This window comes from Daphnia magna, linkage group LG3 (assembly GCF_020631705.1).
Source record: "Daphnia magna isolate NIES linkage group LG3, ASM2063170v1.1, whole genome shotgun sequence".
NCBI classification, from domain to species: Eukaryota; Metazoa; Arthropoda; class Branchiopoda; order Diplostraca; family Daphniidae; genus Daphnia; species Daphnia magna.
This window is the reverse complement of record NC_059184.1, coordinates 4,845,573-4,867,537: the sequence shown is the minus strand read 5'-3', so window position 1 is coordinate 4,867,537 and position 21,965 is coordinate 4,845,573. Positions and strand designations below refer to the sequence as shown.

Sequence of the window (21,965 nt, the reverse complement as noted above, 5' to 3'; positions counted from 1 at the left end):
CTTAGATTTTTTCTATTCATTGCGCTTTGCTCTTCGATTCATGCCTATTGCACGCATTGAGAACTAAACCAATGACAAGTCATTACTTATTTTGAACAACAATGACACAATCAGGTACTTTATTAATAAAAATATTCTAATTATACCACCGCTACGGTCACGATTGAAAAATTTAAAATGAGTTTTGTCCCATAGTCTTGAATAACCTGTAAAAAAACTGAATCTTTGTCAGGGAATGCTACTCGCTCCAGAGAGTAGCATACTAAATATCGAATGAATTGCCAATTGCCTCTAGGCTTTTTGTTTGTACTTCATTGGAAGGATTTTATGTTTTTATGACGCAATTCAGCGGGTCATGGAACGAGACAGAAATACGCGTAACATTCCAGGATTCACCTCCTCATACCTATTTAAAAGAAAAACTTTGCTGAAACCCTGCCAAAACTTCCGTTTGACAATTCTATCGAAGGATACATTACCCATATCTTTTCTGTTTAAGAAACGCGACAACCGCCGGTTTAATGCGTGGTTTTCCATTTTGACTGTTATTGCCCCTGCCAGTAATCACTTGAACTACGTTCCTCCCCTCTAAAAAGGTCAAGAGGTAGACGTTAGTTTTAGTACTTCATTTCACGTTTTATGAACATTTCATTGAACGTTACGAGCAACACCGGAAGAAAACCTATGCAGGATTCCTTCTATCTCTTATCCCGTGCCAATAACACTCTATGCGACTATTAATAGCAAAAGTAGCCATACCTCTGGTATTTTCAACTATGAAAGATTCCAAGCAGGTCAGAGCCTCAACGACATGCAGCTCATGTAAGTCAATAGTCCGTTCGTCTTGGTAAGCATTTTTTTCTTCTATTATTTGTAGGGCTGCCTGCTGATTGCATTTCTTATAAAGTTCTGCATAACGCCGACTCTGAATTTTTTTTTTTTTAAAGAAGACGAATATGAGGTAACATCAGCGGCTAACGGCACCAGATAAAAATATTTACTTCACTGGAGTAATACATTGCGGCGGCAGACATGCCTCTTTGATGATATTCCTGGGCTTGCGTCGAATACTGTTGTCGTAGCTTGTTGTACAAACTGTATATAAGCTTAGTAAGTATCGTGAAAACTGAAAACAAAACATGAGTATGATTTACAAAGCTTCGGTTCGCAAATCACGCGGCTCCTGTTGGGGTGGTTTGGACTCACGCTTCTGGAAATCGAAATAGATATCAATACACTAATACGGAAAAAGACAGTAAAAAACAAACAAGATAAGACAAGAAAAAAACCCGAAAAAAAAATTACTGGTGTTCTTGCCTGCGCTTCTTCTCTTGTCACCCGCGAGTTGGCCGATACAATTTGCATCTTGGGGGGCTGCGGCTTTGTTCCTAGAGAGGCATTTAGGGCTGTTACCGTATGAGAATAATTATAGTTATTTGCTTCGAACAATGCATCTAGTGCAAGAGGGTCCACTGAAGGATAGCTCTCCTGTAGCATCTGAAATGACAACTTGGTGGACAAGCTTTCACGTAATTCCTTGCGCTCAGCGATTCTCTGTTTTTTAGGAATTTAACCATAGACAAATTTGCATCAGATGAAAATATACAAATATTAACCTCGTCTTGGACCAACTGCATTGCGAGCTCGAAATCCATTATATTTTGAAGCTCCTCACGGTCTTCGGTGACCATCGGCATTTCATCATTTTCGTTTATTAAGCTGGAGCACCAATGTAAATAAATCTGCTCGGCTAAAGACCAAGGGATATCAACATTGGCGGGATTTGATCGAGTGGTTGATGGCACTCGTTTTGCTTTTAAATCTGGAACACCGAACAACTTAACCAGTTGCTGGACGAATGAGGGATCCAATGTCATGGAAATCATGGGACCTTCATCAACTTTCACTTCTTCCTCGGGCACCGATGGACTTGCAACGGAAAGGGGTTCAAAAACATCCACGCCAAATTTGTTTTCGGTATTCATATAGGGCGGTAATTCGTAATCACTCGCATAAGTAACTTGTTCTCCCAAAGTAGGAAAACTAGCCAGCGATAAATGACATGCATCATTCCTAGTTTGGTTCTCCAATGGTACTGAATTTGTCGGGATAGTTGGTGTAAATGCTGCTTCAGGCAATTGATTTTGACCATAGCGTGACTTCTGAAGTTGAGATGCACGAAACTGATTATAATCCTTTCCACATATCCTACGAGTCTGTTCGCTAATGGTATCCGTTAACTGAAAACATTCTTCTATATGCCTCCTTACACTTTCAGTCTCCTCCAGTGTTGCTGATGTAGTCGAAAATGATTGTTGCGATGCTTCAGAAGAGGTTACAGAATTTGTCTCTTCTTCTTTGGTTTGTTGCAAAATATTTTCTACGGCTTCATCATAAAAAGAATTGATACGGTTTGGTTGGTCTTCCAGCTTGTCGACAGCGACTTCCAATTCCAAATAATCTGACACATTATTGGCGCATTCGTATCCTGAATCCAGAAGAACGTTGACGGCCCTGTTTTACAAACTCGAATAGTTAACAAACAATTACACAAAATGAAATAAACTATTACCAAGTCAAATCGCCATTACACTGTTTCAATATGTCAGCGAGATCGTCTGTTTCTTTTGTCGGGAAATAAGATTTTAAAATCGCAAGTGCTTCTCGAGCAGCAAGTTCTTCCACAATTTCGTCAGTTAGACATCCTTTATCTAGAGAGTATTTTGAACTATAAAGCTTTTTCCCCAAATCAGGCGCAGCCATTGCTGATTGAATGGAACGGCTACGGGCAGTCAGTTCGCGAAGAGGAGGTTCGGATCCGAATAACGAAGTCTGGATCGCCACTTCAGCTGTAGACGGTTTCGAGACAATTGCAGCGTCATTTGTCATCAAGGCCTCTAGTAAAGGACTAGTTATGGTTTTCTGTAGGAGACTGTTTCCGGATGCCTGAGGTATGTGAGGCATAGAAGCACTTTTTTCGATTGGCTGTTCATCACACCAATTTTTCTTAGTTACACTAACCAAACTGGACGACGAAGCAATTTGGTAGTTCGTTGTTACTGGTGCCTTTTGGAGCACTGGTGATTGATTAGTTTCTGCATTCCACAGCTTAACATCTGCTGTCTCAGCAATGGTGCTATTGGTTTGTACAGATGTCACTGTTCCTTGAAAACTTTGGCTCATTTTTTGTCGGCAACTTTCAACAACCGCTACAATATCGATCACAACCCTTTGCTTTTCCAGCATTTCTCTGATTTTCTCCCGTGGTACGCGATGGATATTTTTTTGTGATAAAACACGAACATCTTCCCGCCATGGAGTATCAGGCTCAATCAATTCAACTGAGTAATTATGCCTGCAAATACATAAACACTTATGCTAAAGATATTTTTGGGAATAATTTACTGCTTTACCTCAAAGCCATCATAACATACGGTTGAATTTCCCATGCTTCCAAGTTTGTGTTGTCAATAATTACAGGGTTGGTTCCTTTTTGTAGTTCTTCATTTGCCCTTTTCTGGTTCCATTCATGAGCAACACCCAAAAGATTGCGATCAAACACATATTGGCCTTGATAGTTTATAAAGTAGTCATCAGCACTCAAAGCCACTCCATTTCCTTTCAGTTGATGTGCCAGATAACTTTTGCCTGAACCTGGTACACCACGCATTATAATAAGAATTTTTTCTAGGTTATTTATTCGTGATTGAATTGGGTCCACCATCTTGTGTTTTTCTTTCACAGTGGACTTGGGTTTGACTCCTTGGTTTGCAGTAAATGGCTTAGAGTTATTTGATCCAAGTACATCTGACCAGCTGTTCATTTTCACTGTAGTGGCAATTGGCGGTGAATTGGGACTGATTTCGGTTAAGAACATAAGAGCAACATCACTATTTTCATGGCTATCCTGCCATATCATTTCCACAACTTCGGGATCGATTGCCGATTTAAACAAGGTCTTCAAGTCTTCAAGACTAAATTTTGTTTGTTGTTCGATTGTATGCTTCGAAGAAATGGTCGAGTTCGACGAGAGAACTTGCACAGTATCAGTTCGCCTCGTTTGCTGAACTCTTTCTTCGTCTTCCAGCGACGACAGAGGATTATTTTGATTGCCCGCCATTTTGCTTAGTTCGTTAGGCTAAAGAGTTTTGTGTTGGAACCAACTGTCTCCCGACATTCTCCAAAATGGACCTGTTGCGTACATTGCTGGTTCTCTTTTAAAACGTGATAAATATTTGTCCTTTGAGTCATCTAGCGAGCAGTGGGAACAGCCTGTCGCCCCATGTTAAGCTTCTCAATTCGAGACCTAAGGCTAAGGGTTTTGTAACCTTGCCAATTCGCCTTTGATTGCCACCAACTGTTGCAATTATAAATCAACAAGTTAACGATCTACAGTAGTCAGACTATGGGTTAAGAACGCAGCTAAGTGATAGTAGCAGAGTAATCGGAGACTACTGGTAAGTTAGCAAATCTGAATTTGAATGCAGCAATAGATCAAATTGGACCTTCAGATCCACGAAGAGATCCAAAAATCGCAAAAACAACCAAAAGCCACACGGAGTAGTTGAAACCGAAAAAAAGAAAAGAAGAAACCTTTTTTGTTAGGAATTAAATCTTTTCTCAGCTATCATTGGTAATCGCTTTATTTGTTACGCTACTCCAATTATTACTTCATTCTACGAGCTATCGACGCTAATCTTGTCACCAAATTCCAATGCCTAGAAAGCAATTTCAAAACATTTGTTAAAATATATACATTCCTAAGTTACTAAAGAAATATCATCGATCACACTTCGATTCCTGCACACAGTAGTGGCAGGAATGGAGTTCCTATTTAGACTATCGGGTTGCTAGGCTAAAATGGAAACGTTGAATTCTTTTCTTTCAGAATCTGTAACTTGCAATTAAAAAAACCAAAAAAAAAACAACGAACACGGTTGAAATCCGGATGAATGAAGTCGTGACAAACTTTGAAATGGGAACATTTAGTTTGCAACCATTACAATAGTAGTTACATGTTGACTATATCAGGATCAATTTGACGCTTTATTTTGTTGACTGAGAGCTTCAAGTCGTTGTTTTTCAATTTCCAAAAATGTTTGCCAAGCCAGCTCTAACGCGGGTTTCTTTACAGCCGGTCCTTGAATGTAGTTCTAAACGGCACATAATAAGTTACTGTAGAATTTCAATGTTGACTCAAAATTAAACACATTTACAGACTACCTCAATTAATTGGAATTCATCTAATTCGCTAGGCGATGAATCACTCCAAACCAGATGAAAAAGGCGAACAAGATCAGCAGCAGCTTTAACTTCCTTGGACGTAATAAAGTGGAACAGTAGATTGTCCATTCGCTTGCAGAGAACAAGGTGTAGCACCATTGGACCGAAATGGCGCGTGGATCTCAGCGTGGAAAATTTATTGTTCTCATCGATACAGTTGTATGTCTTTCTTGTTACACGTATGTAGTCTGGGTCATCTGGCTCAAACTGTGCGCACGCACGATCAAGTACAAATTGATATTGACCTTGGTCAAGGCAGTCCTTAAGAAGGAATAATTCATGTGGTGTAAACCTTTAGCTGTGTTATTTCATACTACCTGTAAATGAGTTTCTTCAAACATTTTTGGCATAGAAATTTGTCGTCCTGGAAGGGGAAAGTAAATTTGACACATTTTTTGTCTTTCTTCCCAAGATGCATCCCTCAAGACACCATTTGGATCCCTGACAACAACTTCACGCTTCTATGAAATAAAATATATGCAGTTTACAATTAATTATTGCTCTTTAATAAATAATAATTGTTATTTTTTAATACCAACCCTATCATTGATTCCTTGTGATATGTCGATGAAAACATACTTGCAGTTATCAAAACCTTGTAGCTCAGCATCTTTAGACAAGATTTTAGTGACTGGTTCTCTTTCTTTAAGAAGGGGGGGCATTTGGAGTTTTTTTTTTAGTTTTACTTCCATCTCCACCATCACTTGGTCAACTTCAGCTTGTGTTAAAAGCTCATACTTGGGAGGTTCTAGCCTCTGCCCTAGTTTTCGGTTTTGAAAAACTTTTTCATAATCACGGCCAGTGAGTCTGTCAAGTAAGGCTTGGACATTTTCTTTGAAAAACACTTCACTAGGATCGCGAGTGTACCCTGCAAGGCAAATATTGTTTTACAAGAACTTATACAAATCCTTAACAATCAAAATACCAGGGTCGAATGTCGAAGTGTTCAGTAGATTACTTGATGATGTGAACTTTGCAACTCTATTTTTTAAGATTGGAAAACATCGAAACTTGCCGATGGTAAACATAACAGCTCTCGTGGCCATTTTTAGTTTTTACAATTCACAGCAGACACCGAACTGATTGCCACATTGCCAGGTATTTATTTTGTAGTTGCTTTTTTTCTCTTTTTCAGATAACGCTCGGCCCCGCGCCAATCGGGGAACTTTTTAGTCGATTCGGTGCGGGAATGATCTTTATCGGTGCGGTGATTTCGGTGCTCAGTGCCTTCCCCGATTATTAATGAATAGTGATATCAGAGTCATAGAACCCTGGTTGGTTCACTATGGCATTCCCCCTTGCAAAAGGGATACTTGAAGCCATATGGCAGTTTTGCTCCGACGCCATCCTCTACCGGGCTTGTTAGGCATTCGCCAATCACAATATCCCTTGAAAAAACGGGCCAATTGCGAAGGATTTTACTTAGCCATCAAGTTTGGGAGGAGTCTCTAACATAAACACAGAGAATTTTCTAAGTTTTAAAGTGAAACCGCCAAACACACGACAAACAATCACAAATTGATATTGTCAAATGTGTTTTAAATTTTGTTTCAAATACATTCGTAAAAGAGCATACGCCACAGATTTAAATTAGTTTATAGCTTTATCTGTGAATTACAAACACTTAGCAGGTACAGAAAGTTGATGGAAAAGTGACTATGTCACTAACTTGTAGCAAACAAGGAAACTGGTAAGTTATGGAGACTTATCAACTGAACTAATCATTGAACAAAAACTGGTAAAGTTATAGAAAGTGATTTAGTGAGTGAACTGTAACGAACAAAGGAACTGGTAAATGATGGAAAAGTGATTCATGTCACTGAAGTGGTAAGAACAAAAACATTAAGCATGTTTTGATAATTTGGCATTGGAAACTTTACAGCTTTGACTGCGATAACATCAAATTCTTCAAGCGAACGACTCGAAATGTAACGGACGCCAACATATTCTCTTATTAGGTAAGGAGATGGTGATCACGGTGTATATCACAGAACAGTTTTAATATTTGAGCTTTGAAATTTTTGTGATGCATTCTTCAAATGAATTTCAGCATACATCGACCAATCGGATTGAAATGAATTCAATTATTGACTCAATTACCGGAAAGTTTGAAACATATCACTGTCACGAAAATGATGTTACCACGGGTTCTCAAGCCAGTGAAATGGTCAAAATTGAAATCAGGTGGTAATTCTAATTCGTGCATTGCACTGAATGTTTACAATCAAGACATACTGTTACAGACGGTCGTGCTTTAACATGTATCCACATACATCATATATAGCGATATCATTAATATAGTCGACTTTTTCTCGTTCTGAAGTGAGTCTACGTATCTAGAAGTTAGTTCCTTCAGCAGAATATCTTCCATACACTTTTAAGGTCAGCTGCAGCGATATTGGATTGCTTTGCTTTATGTTGAAGGCATTTGAGATGGTCGCCAATACAAATTTGCTCATGCTATCGATGCTTGATCCTTTACGACCGTATTCAGTCGAGCGAGCCTCGAAAAACAGACGATAATCAGTCTGAGCTCCTTTATTAAGGTGCATGTAGTCTGTAAAAGGACGCGATTATTAAGTGAACTAAACATTTTCAAAATGTATCTATAATGTACCTTTGCTTTTGTTCCAGTGAACGCACTTTGCGCTGATAGCTATACAGTTTTAGCTCTTTGGTGTTCATTCTCGCTGTGGTTATGTTAAATTTCTTCGCTCGTATGTCGGATGATCTTGCGTTTCATCAAGTTATCTCGTAAGTTGCGACATTTGACACACTGCCGACCCTTGTGCGCTACAAGTGACAATTCAACGATACCAATGGCCGTGTTCGTTTAGTCTATATGGCAATCGCGACGACGGGAATTCGCCAAATCTATCAAGAACATGAGTAATGGTTCCACAAGGACTTGTGTCAGCGAACGCTGTAACCAATTGCGCGAGATGTTCGTAGAAGAGAAAATGTGATAATCCGATCGGCGATACAAGATTTCCGTGGAAATGATACGACAGCGACTGATCTTCTGATCCGACCGTCCTGATCAAGATTGACCCATCTGCTACGATCGATCGATAATTTGTAATAAGATCACTTTTCCATTTGCAAAATGACCAACACCATCGGAAGGTACTTTACACGTGCCGCAAGTGACAGGTACGTTTCGTGATTCACTTGAATGTCGATACTATGTCATCCAACTGCAAATATAAATTAAAACATCACTTTTTCAATTGATGAATAATTAAAAATAATATACCTTGGGAATCAAGTTTTGTGATGATGATGGAGATGACTGTGAGGATGATGATGGAGAGGATGACGGACAGCTCTTTGACTCTTCTTTACTATCAATGGTAGTTGTTTGCTGTGATTGCTCAACAATCTCATGCTCAGTTTCGACGATTGTCTGATCTTCCATTACCTCGCCCAATCCTATTTGACAAGAACATCATATAGAGGTTTTTCCATTTGGTTCGTGTAAGTAGAGGGAAAAAGTCGTGCGGCTAGTCGACTAGTGCGCACCATGGTGGGGGATAGCCGAAACTTGCTGCAGACTTTGCTTGATCCAACATATAGACACAACTGTGTCTAATCTGTGTCAATCCAATAGACACAGTTGTGTCTATATGTTGGATCAAGCAAAGTCTGCAGCAAGTTTCGCTATCCCGCCATGGGCGACTAGCCGCACGACTTTTTCCCTCTACTTACACGAACCAAATGGAAAAACCTCTATAGTATTAGACTTAGGATGTTTAGACTTATGTCAGCCATGGTACTCACCACTATTGTCTATTAGCTGCAATTCATTATTCTCATCCTGAATATCAACAGACATTGCTGCGCATCTTTCCCAACTATGAAAAACAAATAAATTACATTGTTATATGTTAATAGTAGACAGTAGTTATTTTACCACTTTCAACAGATCCGTTTTTACTATTTCCATCTCCTGGACTGTTTCTCTTTCTTTTAGGAGGAGTATGCCCAACTTCTTTCTTCAGTGCTCGAGGCCCACATTGATAAAAGGTCTTGGTCTGTAGTTCCTGTTCTACATTGTTCCGATGGACCAGGGTTTTCCCTAATGATGGTTCAAATTATGGTAATGAATGTACAAAATGCAATTTTCTCTGTTAAAATAATAATTGTAGTGTGACATCAACTACCTTTGTGGTTATCGTTGGGCCTCTCTGAAATGGCTGTCTAAAACTCTTCAGTCCTCGGGTTGGCACTGGTTGATCTACATAAAAAGTATTATTATCCGAGAGAAAAGTTAAAAGGGTGACTTGTTTTCCTTACCAATGTTCAGTAAATGCTTGGGCTTTGCATCACTTTTCAAGTTCCAACGTTGAAATGGGAAAAACGTTCCTCAATTGTCCTACCCTTCACAATGTCGGCATCGTCAAAATGACGACTACACAAAGGAATTAGACGTCAAATTACCGGAAGAAACCAAAGACTTCAATCAGTGAAAGAGGATGGTGGAATCTGGAAAAAGTTATTCCGTTTTCTTTAGAGTTTTCTTTCCATACATCACTTGACAGCCAGCTACAGCGCACCGACGCTTAGCCGCCATTTTCCCCCTTGTATAGTGTTCTCTCGGTTCTCTACTTCTCTTCACTACCGAAAGTTTCTTAGTATTCTCCCAGACGGCGCTACGACCGTTGGCGGAAAAATAAGCTCCGCCCCAAATTTTTCGACCTTTGGCTTGCTCAAGGCATCCCCTTTTTTGCAAGGGGGGAATGCCATAGTGAACCAACCAGGGTTCTATGACTCTGGTGATATAAATTGGCAGTTCCCCGATTCATTTTTATCGGTGAAGGTTAGCGGTGTCCCCGATTAGAATGTGATCGAGGCCGAGCCCTATTTTCAGAGTCATACGAGTCATAGATTAGACCCCTCAGAGAGTCCTAGCTAGGGGTCTATGACTCTCCTTCTGTCTTTTTCCTTTTTTGTTTTTTTTATTTTTTATTATTTTTAAATTTCAGTTTGATTCTTTCTCGTCTTTCCTCGCTGCTCCTTTCTCTCCTCGTTTTCAAAACCGTAAGATGATTGAGTTCCCTCATTCCTTAGGGCCAAATCAGCCATATTCTTCTCAGTTTCAAATTAACCAATTTTTTTTAATTCAATCAGAATTTTTGCGCACGAAGGAAAAATTTAGGTGGCGAACCATCAGACGTTTTTCCGCCAAGAGCCTTCGCAAATCATTTCCCTCAATTCGATTCAGAAGTCCCGGTAGCTTTACAATTCGAAAAATAAACAAGATGTCTGATTATTCAGGCATATTCAGTCAGCGGATAACCAGAGCAACTTAGGTATTAGTAATAATAACTAATAAGAAAAAAGGAAAATTAGGAAATAGCATTTGGAATCAGTATTAAGAACCATGTAATTATAATAATTTGTTGTTGTTGTTGTTGTTGCTGTAAGAATCCTATTTTTTTTATGTATTTTATTTTTTCAGAACATGTTGTCTAAGGCTTTTGTCAATTATTAACTGCAATAAAGTTCAATTTGTATATTGTAGTTAAGCCATGATAACAGTGCCGTAAAACTTGGATGGTGAGCAGATGCTGGATATGAAGGGTGATGAAAAACAAAAAGCTTCAAACTTAAAAATCGCGCAGGTTAAAACAAAACAAGAACATTTTGGACGTTTTTTAGGTAACAAGGTATTTAGATTAGGCGCAATTAAGAAAAACGGCATGTGAGCATTGTTGGCTGGCCTTACTGATCGGTGAAAAGGTCGATGAATCGACAGCCTCAAACGAGGCTGTTTTGGCACGTTTGCCAAAATCAAAAACATTACAAGTAGCAATGGTCAGTTGCTCCACCCATGCGTTTGCGCAGTAAAGACTCCAAACACCGTTTATACGAACAACAAGAAATCCAGACGGCGAAAGTTTCAGCGGATTCCTGAAATTGTAAAAAATGTAACCAGGTTGCTATCTTCCGTTTCAATTCACTTACCCATTTGTGTCAACTATGATCGGGAATTCAGCACTAATTGACACGCACTTCGACTCGTCCATGCCGTTGGAACAGTTACCAATACCATCGCAGACAGCTGACATGGGGATCGTTTCTTGACTTCGATTTTGTCTAGAAAGAAAAATAACCTTACTTTCTGTTTGATTATGCATACACCAAACAACTACCCTGGGCTCAAGCAACGAAAGAAATCATCAGTTGGGCACTCTAGATCACTGAAGGGCGCTTTTTCATCTTCTCCAGCAACGCAATCGACGACACCATCGCAAAGTACGTCGCCCGGGACACATTTACCATCAAGGCATTTGTACTCGTTTTCGTCACATTTTGGTGAGTTAACGGATGGCGTCAAATCATTATTTTCAGAAGGATGACAAGCTTCTGTTTCATCACTGCGATCACGACAGTTAGGGATGCCGTCACATATTTCATTCTTACCCAGGCAAGCACCCAACGGACAACGCCAAGAGTCACACCTGGGTGCTGGTATAATTGGCACTAAAACAGAAAAAGAAAACATTGCAATTCAAGTTCACTGGAAGTTCTAGATGTTAGGCTCGTACTTGTACAAGAAATTTGAAGCTGTCGTTTTTTCCTCTGGATAGCTTTTAAATTTGTCTGGTTGCACGCTAAGGAAAACGATGAATTAATATATATAAATATGTGTCAGTAAAAAGAAAGACTAAATCTTCTACTTATAGTTTCCCTAATGGCATCAAAATGTCGCCAAATCCCTTCGAGTTGTGTTGACGTACGGTTCGCTTTTAGAGCAATCACGCTCAAAGACGGCAACGGCATACCAGGTAAAGTCATCGGGGCAAACTACGCTACCAGACCACTTGTCCTGCAAATCCAAGTTTCCAATTAACTTGCTATAAAGAAACGTTATTTTCTTATTCTTCATACCGAAGGGCAAGAGATAGTTTCATTGTTGGTCCAATTAGCCAAAAGTGTACGACCGACATTCAGTTTTATTTGCGAAAAACTAGCCGAACTAGCAAGTAGCGTTCCATTCATTCCGACTGCCACGCATTGGTTCTTGATAAGGTTACGCACAGCTTCCCTACTTTAATAGCATATTGTTCCAATGGTCAAGGCAATTATTTTGTAATATTAGTATTCGTTAGGCAGCCGATCAACTTACGATGAAGCCAAACAAACGTGATTCACATGTTCAGTCAACTTGACGGGCCGCTCAAGGAACAGAAGAATCATCTTGCTGGTTGTAGAAATTTTCACGCCATTGGCAACACGTTGAATTTGTTCCGTCGGTGAAGTAAACGGTATCAGCCTCCTGCTACCTAACAAGGCAGTTACGTAGTCTTTCGTCAAGCTAAAAATCAGTTAATCATTGTGATGAATAGAAGAACACCCTTCTTCTTAATTTTAAAAATATCATTGGAATTTACTTAATGTTGCGGAAACAGACTGAAGATACTAGTAGCCATTGAGGGGCTACTAAGGTGGCACCGCAAAGATATTGGCCTTCGAGAAAAAGGGTAGCATGCCAAGGGAAACGGCCTTCAGTTTTGGGCAAGGTGTCCCATTCGCCGAGATTCGGTCGGATTCCGCACAGTTGGTTACTGCATGTTAAATTAACGAATTTGCAGTCGCTCGTTGTAGAAATTACGGACTGTCGTTTGGCAATGAAATGCAGTGCTGTAAAATTGTAATCTTCACTGGATAAACCAAGATCACGTTTAGGTAGAGCTGATGGCAATTGCGGGGGTTTTGAAGAATTCCACAGGAATCCTTGCGGTGGTTCCAATGGTTTTAATGGAAGCAGCTTCGAACCAGCAAGTAAATTGTATGAAAGCCCAGGCCTTTCAGAGGGAAAAGTTGAAGAAAAATTGTAATTTATAAACAAATAAAATTTAACAAAAAGAATAAGATACCCATATCCAATGAAGCTGCAGATTTCGTCGCTGACCGAAGACGACCAATCTGGAACGCAAATTAGATTCCAGACCCCCAGTTTGTTCATGGCTAGTAAACCCGATTGCTCACGTCTGGGTCTTCCAGTTCGATCGAGTGCAACAGAGAAGGATTGCGGAATCAGGGTCACTAATTTTTAAGTGACGTGAAAGGTACAACAATAGTTTTTGTCAAAACAAAACAAACGAAAGAAATAATATTACAGCATTGAGATTCATCGTCGCCTTGTTCATGCTGTACACGATTATCACACATGTCCGTGTACGGAATGCACTGTGAGGAAGCGAGTGAGTAATACTCACCCGATGGACAGGTCCCTGAGAAAAATAATTAATTATTTATTTTAGCAACGCATGCGTTAAAGATCTAAACGTACAACATCCGGCTTCATCCGAAAAATCTGAACAGTCGATATGGTTGTCACAGAGTAATTCTGAATTTCCAGTGCCCTTCAAATAATCGGCGCAAGAACAGGAAGATTCATCTGTTCCATCGGTGCAGTCAATGATTCCTGTTGCACTTCTGAGAAAGCTCAACGCACTGGAACACTCTAGAGAAGAAAAAGTTAAAGACAGTGATCCTTTATGAAGATATTATTGCAGGTCATGAAATTACTTGGAGCACGTGAATTGATCAACCGAGCAGACAGTTGGACGTGGCAGTGGCGTGGTGTTTAAATTTGGAGAAACTGTCGTAACAATTGGCTTGTGACTTGTAGAGAGGAGTTTTGTTGTGCAACTCAGTTCATCCTCTGCATTCAGACAATCTACGATTTCGTCACAGATTAAATCTGGGGTTAAACAGGCTCCCGTTCCGCGCGGACATATCAACCCGCTGCAACTCTGTCTAGGAATCCTCTTTGATTGTACAGTCTTTTCACCTAAAAATAATTTCAGTGTAAAGAAGCTACTCATCAAACCCAATATTAATTGTAACATGCCCATGACTTCGTCAATCCATTTCAGGTAGTAGGCAACATTAGTATAAGCACCCAGTTGTCCGGGGCGGGCACATCCTAAACCAAAACTGACTATTCCAACCAATAGCCAACTGTCACGAATGTTCGGATCCCTAACGTTATGTGTAAGAAAAACCAGAAATTCAGGCCAAGAAAAAACCGGAAAACTATAGAAAATAGCAATAAAAAAGAACTCACGGGCAAATAAAAGGTCCGCCTGAATCTCCCTGACACGAATCCTTTTTTCCTTCCGGATATCCTGCACACAGGATTTTGTTCTTACGGGCAGCCAGGTCAGCGCTGCAAGGCTTAATAGGAACTGCAACCTCAAGAAGCGAATCCGCTACGTAACGTCGAAATATTACAAAATTAATGGATCAAACGATTAAAAACTAGACACTTCATACATTCTGGCCCGTTTTCCTGTACGTTCCCCCATCCGACGACGGTACAAAGTGTGTCATTGCGTGGAACATATCCCAAACTTGGCAGACATGCGGGAGCAGTCCACTGATTGAGTTGAAGAGGCTTTTGTACCCGCAATAATGCAATGTCGTTTTCCAGGGTACGCGGATCGTAATTTGGGTGAACATAGATGAAAAGAATGGCTCGAGTTTGCTCCAAGGGGGAATAAGAAGACCGCCGTAGCATGCCCAATTGAATTTCAAAATGAGATTTCTCCAACCTTTGATAAATGAACAGGGATTACCAATTTTTGAACGCAAATGCAAAATATATGTGGTTTACGCGTGAAAACAATGGGCTGCTGACAAAATCCAATTGCTGTCTAGCAAAGTTCCACCGCATTTGAAGATACCGTCACGAATGATAGCCACCGCCCAAGGCCAAGCTCCCATATTGCTTTCGCGGCCGCCAACCACTCTGTTCAATGTGCCTCGTCTCTTACGTCCTGAAGTTTTCAAATGAAATTCCTCATCAATCTAATTCAACTAGCAAACATTTCAACGAGAGGAGGGCTTACGTTGGACTTTTGAATTCGAAAAACGACCAGTGAGACGACTACACCCGGGCGATTGACAGTGGGAGTCCGCTCTTCGAAGACGGCGCCCAAGACCAGGGGATTGATCTGTTCAATAATTGCCAATCGAAATAATAATGTACATGTGCATGATTGCTACTAGTTTTAAGATAGGGATGGTACCAAAATAGCTACCTGTCAAATATCTGGGAGCTTCAACCGCTTGCTGCAAACTTCGTCCAGACGTCTTCGATGAATTGCTAAAAGAACTGATTCCAAAAGGCATTTTTGTCGTAGTTGTGGTTATCGTTGCAATGCTGGATTTCGCTGTCATTTTATGGCCGATTTCTGCCTGAGTCGGAGCCTTCCTACCACAACGAGGTGATGGACACTCAACAAAAAAGAGATACGAGCAGTTTTTGACAAGTTTGACTCTTCTTGCAGAATCAAACGTCATGGCGTATTGGCCGTTGTAGGCCGTAAAATTCGCTTCTCTTTTGGATATTTTGAAACTTCTGCCACCAGGACGAATATGAAACAAGACTATTAAGAATTAGCTCTAATTTTTACTAAACAAACGATGATAATAACGTAACATTACCCAAGACCGTCGCCAACAGTCAACTGACAGATGCCGGAGACTAAGCTGGTCACGTTGCCGGATGAACCACACAGTGGATACCAATTATTCTTGAAATTATGCATCACATATCCAGAACTGTACTTTGCTACAGAAACCTAATCAAATTTAAAAACGAATCACGGCAGAAGTTTAAAGATAATTTCACTGATGATACCTCGAGCGAGTGTTCACTAGGCGATAGAACGCTGCAACCAATTTCATCCATTCCGTCGGGACATTGCTCCAAGCCGTCACACCGTTGTCTCAGTGGGATGCACAGAGGTCTTTGCCTGGTGATGTCGCAGTTAAACTGACTTGCATTGCAACCTGATGGTTAAAGTTTGTAAAAATTCTACATGTTTAACGTCGTCGTTATTTTTCCGAAACATGTTTTGTCATTTCTTCGTGCCGAAATACTTACCTCGACATCCCGTTTCATCGTCAAGAGAAGGACAATCAAAAACCCCATCACAGATTTTACTGGGATCCATTCGGTTCCGGCATGTACATCCTATCTCGTCGGTAGCATCCGGGCAGTCCACCAGGCCATTGCACATTTGCTCGTGATAGATCAATGTGTTTGGAGATCCAGGGCATGGAAATGACGGCGCCTTCCCATTCCATTACCTCAGACTCGTCCCCATCATCGTCATTCACTTTCATCGCCAACTTCATCAGGTATTGTTATTTCTGGTGCCTTGCTAGTCGAATTGTTCACAGCAGAAGTTTCTGTTGTACTGACAGTCGTGCTTTCATGTCCTTCTGCAATTGTCGTATTGCTACCGATGCCATGTGCAATAGACGTGGTAAGTGGGGATGAACTAGTTGTAGAAGAACTTGTTGCTGCTGTTGTTTCGGCTGTTGTTGTTTCGGCTGCTGTTGTTTCGGCTGCTGTTGTTTCGGCTGTTGTTGTTTCGGCTGTTGTTGTTTCGGCTGTTGTTGTTTCGGCTGTTGTTGTTTCGGCTGTTGTTGTTTCGGCTGTTGTTGTTTCGGCTGTTGTTGTTTCGGCTGTTGTTGTTTCGGCTGTTGTTGTTTCGGCTGTTGTCGTTTCTGCTGTTGTCGTTTCTGCTGTTGTCGCTGCTGTTGTTGCTGCTGTTATTGACGAGTTTGACATTCCAATAGAAGAGGAAGAATCATTCTCCGTTGAGATATTGCTCAGAGTTGATAACGTTGTTGCGAGAGCTTTAAGTTCAGCTTCAGGCTGCTCAACATTGCCAACCGTTGTGGAAGAAACTGTCGTCAAAGAAACAGTTACGTTGACCATAGAAGTCAGATTTCCTAGATGTAACGTTGATGACGTTGGGAGAGAAGCTTGAATTGAGTTGTCCTTCAGGTGAGATTCCATAGAGAGATTGGAAATGGAACTAGAATTACTTGGCAAATGTACAATAGCTGAAAAATTCGAAGCGTTAGCGAAGGATGAGGATGTCGGTACATTTGTAGTAAAAACTGAACTGCTACCGGGACGTATTGTTGTGTTTCCTTGCAGCCATACCGGCCGTGTAAGAAAGAGATCCGAAGGAGCTGTCTACTGGTTTGACCTGAGTCGTAGTTGACGCAGTTAGTGATGAAAGTGGTGGCGCTGTTGAATTTTCTGTTCCTGCAGCAATCGCCATGTCTGCGCTGGTACTTGGTGTCAACGTAGAATTTCTTTTCGGCCCATCCCTTAACTCAACAGGGTCACTTTCAGCTGTTTCTGTAACCGTCGTTGTTGTTGACGCGGAAATAGTAGAGCTACTTGTGGAACTAGCTGTAGTGGTTTTAGCAGTATTTGTGACAGGAGTTCGTAGCAGAAGTTGGTTCAGAAGTTGTGGTGGTTGTCGTAGACGTTGTCTCCAAGGTGGTAGTAGAACTAGCAGTGGTGGTTTTAGCTGTACCTGGGAAAATGGCTGACCGTTGGATCCGGAGTGGAAGCAGTTGGTGAAATACTAGAAATAGGCTCTGTTACTGCCTCTGGCGATACGTGTGTTACGTCTCTTTCATGATGCTTCTCCGTTGATGACATTGGGTTAAAAGTGGGGCTGATGGAAGAGAGCACCGTTGTGTTTGAATCCATCTGCTGAGCTCCGGCTGAAGCCGACATAATATCTCCCGCGTCCGTCGTTGACGAAACTTTAGCTGAAGTAGCATTACTGACTAAATCACGTCGTGAATATTACAGTTTGTAAACATAAAATCAAATGCGTCAATAACCAAAAGATAATTTCATACAATTTATACAAAATAGAAGTGGACTTACAATGGACAGCGATGACACCCAATATGATGCCGGCAACCAAAGAAATGGCAATGGTCAAAATACTGTTAAAAAACATTGAAATATAAATTTTAAAAATCAACAGTTACGATGAAAAAAAATGAGTAAAGTAGATGAGTTGAATTTGACACGTTCCGAAAACGAAAAGAAATAACTTACCCGATGACAACCAACCATTTGCATGACACCATGGTAGTGAATGGATTTCCTTGTTCAACCATGTTGAGCACTGAAACGACATGCAGAGAAAATGTAGCTGTAGGTAAAGCACAATGTCTTACATTTTCGAAAATAGAGTTTTTTTTCCCATTCCACCACAAAACACAGAGACAGTTTTGAAACAAGACTTACCTTAGTTGGAGTCTATGGTTTTCAATTAACTGCCACCATCAGCTATTGATGTCGTGAGGTAGAGAGAAAACTTGACGTCGACGAGCGTGTGGCAACGAAATGATCGAGAATGTCGCGTGTTCACAACTGCCGATGGCAAAGGGATCTCAGACTGATGGATACCCTCAATGATGTGAACCCTGATGATCCCTTAGATACCCCTCGGCTACAAAATAATAGGTGGATAGTTCGCGCACTTTCCTTTCTTTATTTGTGACGTCATTTCATGAGTGACACCCGTGAGATGGCGATCAGAGCTACCTCACCAATAAATTCCCGATGATGAATTTCGAAGGTAACCTTTATAGTTTACCAATGCCTGTATGATTCAATCCGCTCTCATTATTCTGCGTTCACCTATACCAATTGAGCGGCAAATTTGAAAAAAGGAAAGCACCAAGCAACCTGATATTGTCATGAACTGTTGTTCATCTCAATAAATCCACAAAGATTAAAATGCGGGAAAGCTAGACGGTGTAACACGACTGTATAGGCTATACAAGCATTCAGAGTTTGGTTATTTGATTAAGAATGCTGTTGCATTATTGCTCACAAAAGCCAATTGCCACATGTTGGGAAATTTTCAGGAATAGGTGGCAATTCTTCGTGATCGCCGACTTTGAAAATCAATCCCATTCCAATTTCGATGTGGAATTCCAAATGGCAATGGAACAACCAATACCCTAAATTTAGAAAAGAAAAAGAAAGAAAGAAACTAATGGTGATTGACTGTTCCAAACTACCAGGATTTGTAGCCACGAAGCGAATAATAGTATAGCCGCCATCTGGCACAGCCACTGTGTCTTTGACGGGAGCGTCGATCAAATTCCGACGGATTTGGCCGTTTTCATCCATGTCACGAATCTGGTCAACACTGACATTGCTGGCAACACGTTCCATTGCAACTACTCGAAAGGATGATCCGTGAAGATGGAAAGGATGTGTAGCGTCAAACGTGACACCTAAAAACTCGGTCGTGAGAAATATCGATCACGTAGTTCAAATTGAAACAAAACTGAAAGACCCACCTTCGTCGATGACAATTAGTTCCACCAGAGATCCTAGAGGAATATCCAACGTGTAGGTGCACTCGCAAAATTCTTCGGTGCAATTGGAAACTGTCGATTCGTTGCAAAACACGTCCGGCAGTAAACTGTTGTATTGAGAAAGCGGCGGAGATGAAGGAAATCGTAGACTTATGTGATTTACTTGTGGAGTGTATAACCGATGATTTTTTTCCACTAGAAATCAACAGCATTGGCTATTAGGTGTAACGTGTAAATTGACAATGTTATTAAATACCGCCAAATATGGGGTAGTACTGAGAATCGTGAAAATGCCAGTTGTTGACAGCATAAAAGTCATATGCTAAATAGAATTTCATGTCAGGCTCTCCTGTCCAGTCAGTCAGATTGTCGGCCAACGCCTTCAATTCCGCTACTGTAACGTGCTGATCATCTCCAGGTGCAAAATTAACGGGATTCAGTACCTTTAAGTGCAGTAAAATAAAACGGAAAAGGTAATCTTTTGAATACAAGAATTTCATTTCTTAAAAATGACTTTGCCAAATCGTTCGGTATTTTCGAATGTCAACACTTCTTCTGGTTCGATTTCTGGCGCACCAATGTAACGAAGTATAGCTGCCTGGAACACTTTTTTGGAACCACAATCCATATGCCCATGTAATCGAATCCAATAAGACGAAAGTTGTTGATCTGCATTCACGACAAAATCGTATCTCTCACCAGCATCAATTATAAGCGAGTCAACTTGAAAAGGAAAAGAATAGAGTAAATAAATTAAAATTGCAAGGCACAATCACTTTAGGTGAAATCGCACTACCTTCGATAGGCTGAATGGAGCCTCCATCGCTAGCGATCACTAAAAGCGTATGATTGTCAACTGACAATTGTATTGGGCAGTTCAGGAATCCATTGCTGATCAGCCGGAAGCGATAACGTTTTCCCTAAGTTTGATGCACAGATGCATAATTCGAAAAACGAACAGAAATTACACAATCACATGGTAAGTTTACATTACCTGTTGAACATTGAATACGGAAAGTGGCATCGTCTCGTTCGACGTCAACTCGTTTCTTGGTTTTGGAATTCGACCTTTTCCATTGATTATCATACTGGATGGTTTATTATCGCCATCGTCGTGATGATGCGCTACGAATTTAGCAACGCCTAGTTCACCCAGCCAATCAGATACCAGCATGACGTGCTCCGGAAGGTCATAATCATACAAAGAAGAATGAGGATCCTTTTGTCTGCTCTGGCGAACGATCAACGAACCAAAGACTCCGTCAGCGCGTTGGAAACCTTACAAGACAGGTGGTTGTTGATTGTTAGTTAATCATTTCAACATTTGTAACTGCGAGTCGAGATGCGAGAACTGAGCTCACCTGAATGCGAATGGTAAAAATGCGTTCCCGGATTCTCAGCCAGGAAAGTGTATCGAAACGATGAAGCAGGGGATATGGGGCATTGAGTTACCAAAGGCACTCCGTCCATGTAGGGCGTGCCCACCTGAACGCAAGGAAATACGAAAGCTAATTTGTTTTCGATCCATGAAAATCAGTCCGCCATTGTGAATTGACCGAATTTCTATCACTGCATTTCTGCTAAAGATTCAAGATACTTTAAAACAGTTCTATACCTGATGGATGCCATGCCAGTGAATACTACAAGTTTCACTAGCCAGGTGGTTTTTGACGTCAACTATAATTGTATCGCCCTGACAAACCTATTTAAAAGGGACGGTTAAAAGTTATTCATTTAGGTAAAAAATTTCAATTGATATTTTTGCTCGTTCCACCTGAATGGAAGGGCCAGGCATTTGACGGTTGATAACAAAGACGCCCCGCTCCACACCGTCAGCAGCGACACAATACATTCTATCACAGTCCGCTTGGATGTGTGGGCAGTCATAACAGGCTTTGCTCATCGTGTAATAGTATTCAATGTGAAAAATGTAACTGCAGCGCTGAGCCATCTCACCCTCGATACATTCACGTTGACATGGGCCGGCTTGTTCTGTGGGTATTTATTCCTAATAATAATCAAGCCTTTTACGTTTAATGTCTTATCAAATGCCTGAGCCCAGCGCAAGGCGAAGCAAGAAAACGAAGAGGATAGCAACACCGAATTTGGGCCATATTAACGCGGAAGTAATTCGTAGTTCAAAGTATCTTTTGTGTTGAAATATCTATACAAGATAAAAACAAATACAAGCCCGAAACAATTAGTAATTAAATTTAAATGAATTAAGAGTCACCATCTGTTAAGAAACGGGAAAGAGAAAAAATTACGTACAGTGAAGGTAATCAGACCTATGGACTGAAGAATAATCGAAGTCTGCCGAACAACTAATACGTCGTGTCACGTACGCAATACGAGAGAGTAGGTATGGAACACGGAAACGCTTATAACACTGTCAATTGTGAAAGTATCACCCTGTTAGGATAACAAAAAAAAAAGCAGTTGTTGAAATCTTGATTAAATAGAAGATAAACAAAGTCAGCAGTTTGTTGACATTAGAATCATCGAGC

General features: G+C 40.7%; 6 protein-coding genes and 1 long non-coding RNA gene across 10 annotated transcripts; 1 reads left to right on the top strand and 6 right to left on the bottom strand.

Moving 5' to 3' along the window:
- Window positions 1-102: 102 nt before the first annotated feature.
- Window positions 103-4,286, bottom strand: LOC116918390. 3 transcript variants are annotated; one of them, XM_032924091.2, is made up of 9 exons: window positions 3,414-4,286; window positions 2,573-3,355; window positions 1,617-2,514; window positions 1,318-1,554; window positions 1,155-1,237; window positions 1,002-1,095; window positions 760-925; window positions 480-588; window positions 103-406 (listed from the first exon to the last, which is right to left on the bottom strand). In XM_032924091.2, the coding sequence occupies exons 1-9, from the start codon at window positions 4,118-4,120 to the stop codon at window positions 346-348; spliced, it is 3,138 nt and encodes a 1,045-aa protein (XP_032779982.2). In that variant the 5' UTR covers window positions 4,121-4,286; the 3' UTR covers window positions 103-345. The 3 variants fall into 3 exon arrangements, with proteins under 3 accessions (XP_032779982.2, XP_032779984.2, XP_032779985.2); XM_032924093.2 differs by having other exon boundaries at window positions 1,155-1,210; window positions 1,306-1,554; window positions 3,414-4,284; XM_032924094.2 differs by having other exon boundaries at window positions 1,155-1,210; window positions 3,414-4,284.
- A 177-nt stretch (window positions 4,287-4,463) lies between these two features.
- On the top strand, window positions 4,464-5,777 carry LOC123470509. Its single transcript, XR_006644195.1, has 2 exons — window positions 4,464-4,633; window positions 5,256-5,777. It is a non-coding gene; the product is annotated as an uncharacterized LOC123470509 (long non-coding RNA).
- On the bottom strand, window positions 4,967-6,370 carry LOC123470507 (28S ribosomal protein S22, mitochondrial-like). The gene is made up of 5 exons (XM_045170825.1): window positions 6,209-6,370; window positions 5,823-6,151; window positions 5,601-5,744; window positions 5,224-5,544; window positions 4,967-5,153 (listed from the first exon to the last, which is right to left on the bottom strand). The coding sequence occupies exons 1-5, from the start codon at window positions 6,327-6,329 to the stop codon at window positions 5,034-5,036; spliced, it is 1,035 nt and encodes a 344-aa protein (XP_045026760.1). The 5' UTR covers window positions 6,330-6,370; the 3' UTR covers window positions 4,967-5,033.
- Window positions 6,371-10,783: 4,413 nt separating this feature from the next.
- LOC116918386 (serine protease nudel) lies at window positions 10,784-16,474 on the bottom strand. Its single transcript, XM_045170814.1, is given in 23 exon segments — window positions 10,784-11,196; window positions 11,251-11,382; window positions 11,439-11,769; window positions 11,835-11,900; window positions 11,967-12,012; window positions 12,014-12,115; window positions 12,178-12,334; window positions 12,416-12,604; window positions 12,681-13,094; window positions 13,167-13,335; window positions 13,410-13,523; window positions 13,583-13,715; window positions 13,717-13,756; window positions 13,822-14,086; window positions 14,147-14,277; window positions 14,363-14,507; window positions 14,572-14,849; window positions 14,912-15,074; window positions 15,147-15,251; window positions 15,339-15,658; window positions 15,745-15,881; window positions 15,941-16,092; window positions 16,187-16,474. Coding segments are annotated over 23 exon segments (3,960 nt in total). The 5' UTR covers window positions 16,323-16,474; the 3' UTR covers window positions 10,784-10,961.
- On the bottom strand, window positions 16,415-17,289 carry LOC123470506 (bypass of stop codon protein 1-like). Its single transcript, XM_045170821.1, has one exon. It carries the CDS (start codon window positions 17,108-17,110, stop codon window positions 16,415-16,417), a length of 696 nt encoding a protein of 231 aa, XP_045026756.1. The 5' UTR covers window positions 17,111-17,289.
- A 106-nt stretch (window positions 17,290-17,395) lies between these two features.
- LOC123470505 lies at window positions 17,396-18,534 on the bottom strand. Its single transcript, XM_045170820.1, has 4 exons — window positions 18,374-18,534; window positions 18,182-18,251; window positions 18,005-18,066; window positions 17,396-17,901 (listed from the first exon to the last, which is right to left on the bottom strand). Exons 2-4 carry the CDS (start codon window positions 18,241-18,243, stop codon window positions 17,633-17,635), a joined length of 393 nt encoding a protein of 130 aa, XP_045026755.1. The 5' UTR covers window positions 18,244-18,251; window positions 18,374-18,534; the 3' UTR covers window positions 17,396-17,632.
- Window positions 18,535-18,869: 335 nt separating this feature from the next.
- LOC116918394 (laccase) lies at window positions 18,870-21,849 on the bottom strand. Of its 2 annotated transcripts, none has more exons than XM_045170817.1 (12): window positions 21,730-21,849; window positions 21,511-21,622; window positions 21,233-21,450; window positions 21,074-21,160; window positions 20,820-20,943; window positions 20,453-20,736; window positions 20,252-20,378; window positions 19,973-20,181; window positions 19,715-19,901; window positions 19,441-19,653; window positions 19,156-19,374; window positions 18,870-19,095 (listed from the first exon to the last, which is right to left on the bottom strand). In XM_045170817.1, exons 3-12 carry the CDS (start codon window positions 21,407-21,409, stop codon window positions 18,962-18,964), a joined length of 1,761 nt encoding a protein of 586 aa, XP_045026752.1. In that variant the 5' UTR covers window positions 21,410-21,450; window positions 21,511-21,622; window positions 21,730-21,849; the 3' UTR covers window positions 18,870-18,961. The 2 variants fall into 2 exon arrangements, with proteins under 2 accessions (XP_045026752.1, XP_045026753.1); XM_045170818.1 differs by having other exon boundaries at window positions 20,255-20,378.
- Between the last annotated feature and the right edge of the window lie 116 nt (window positions 21,850-21,965).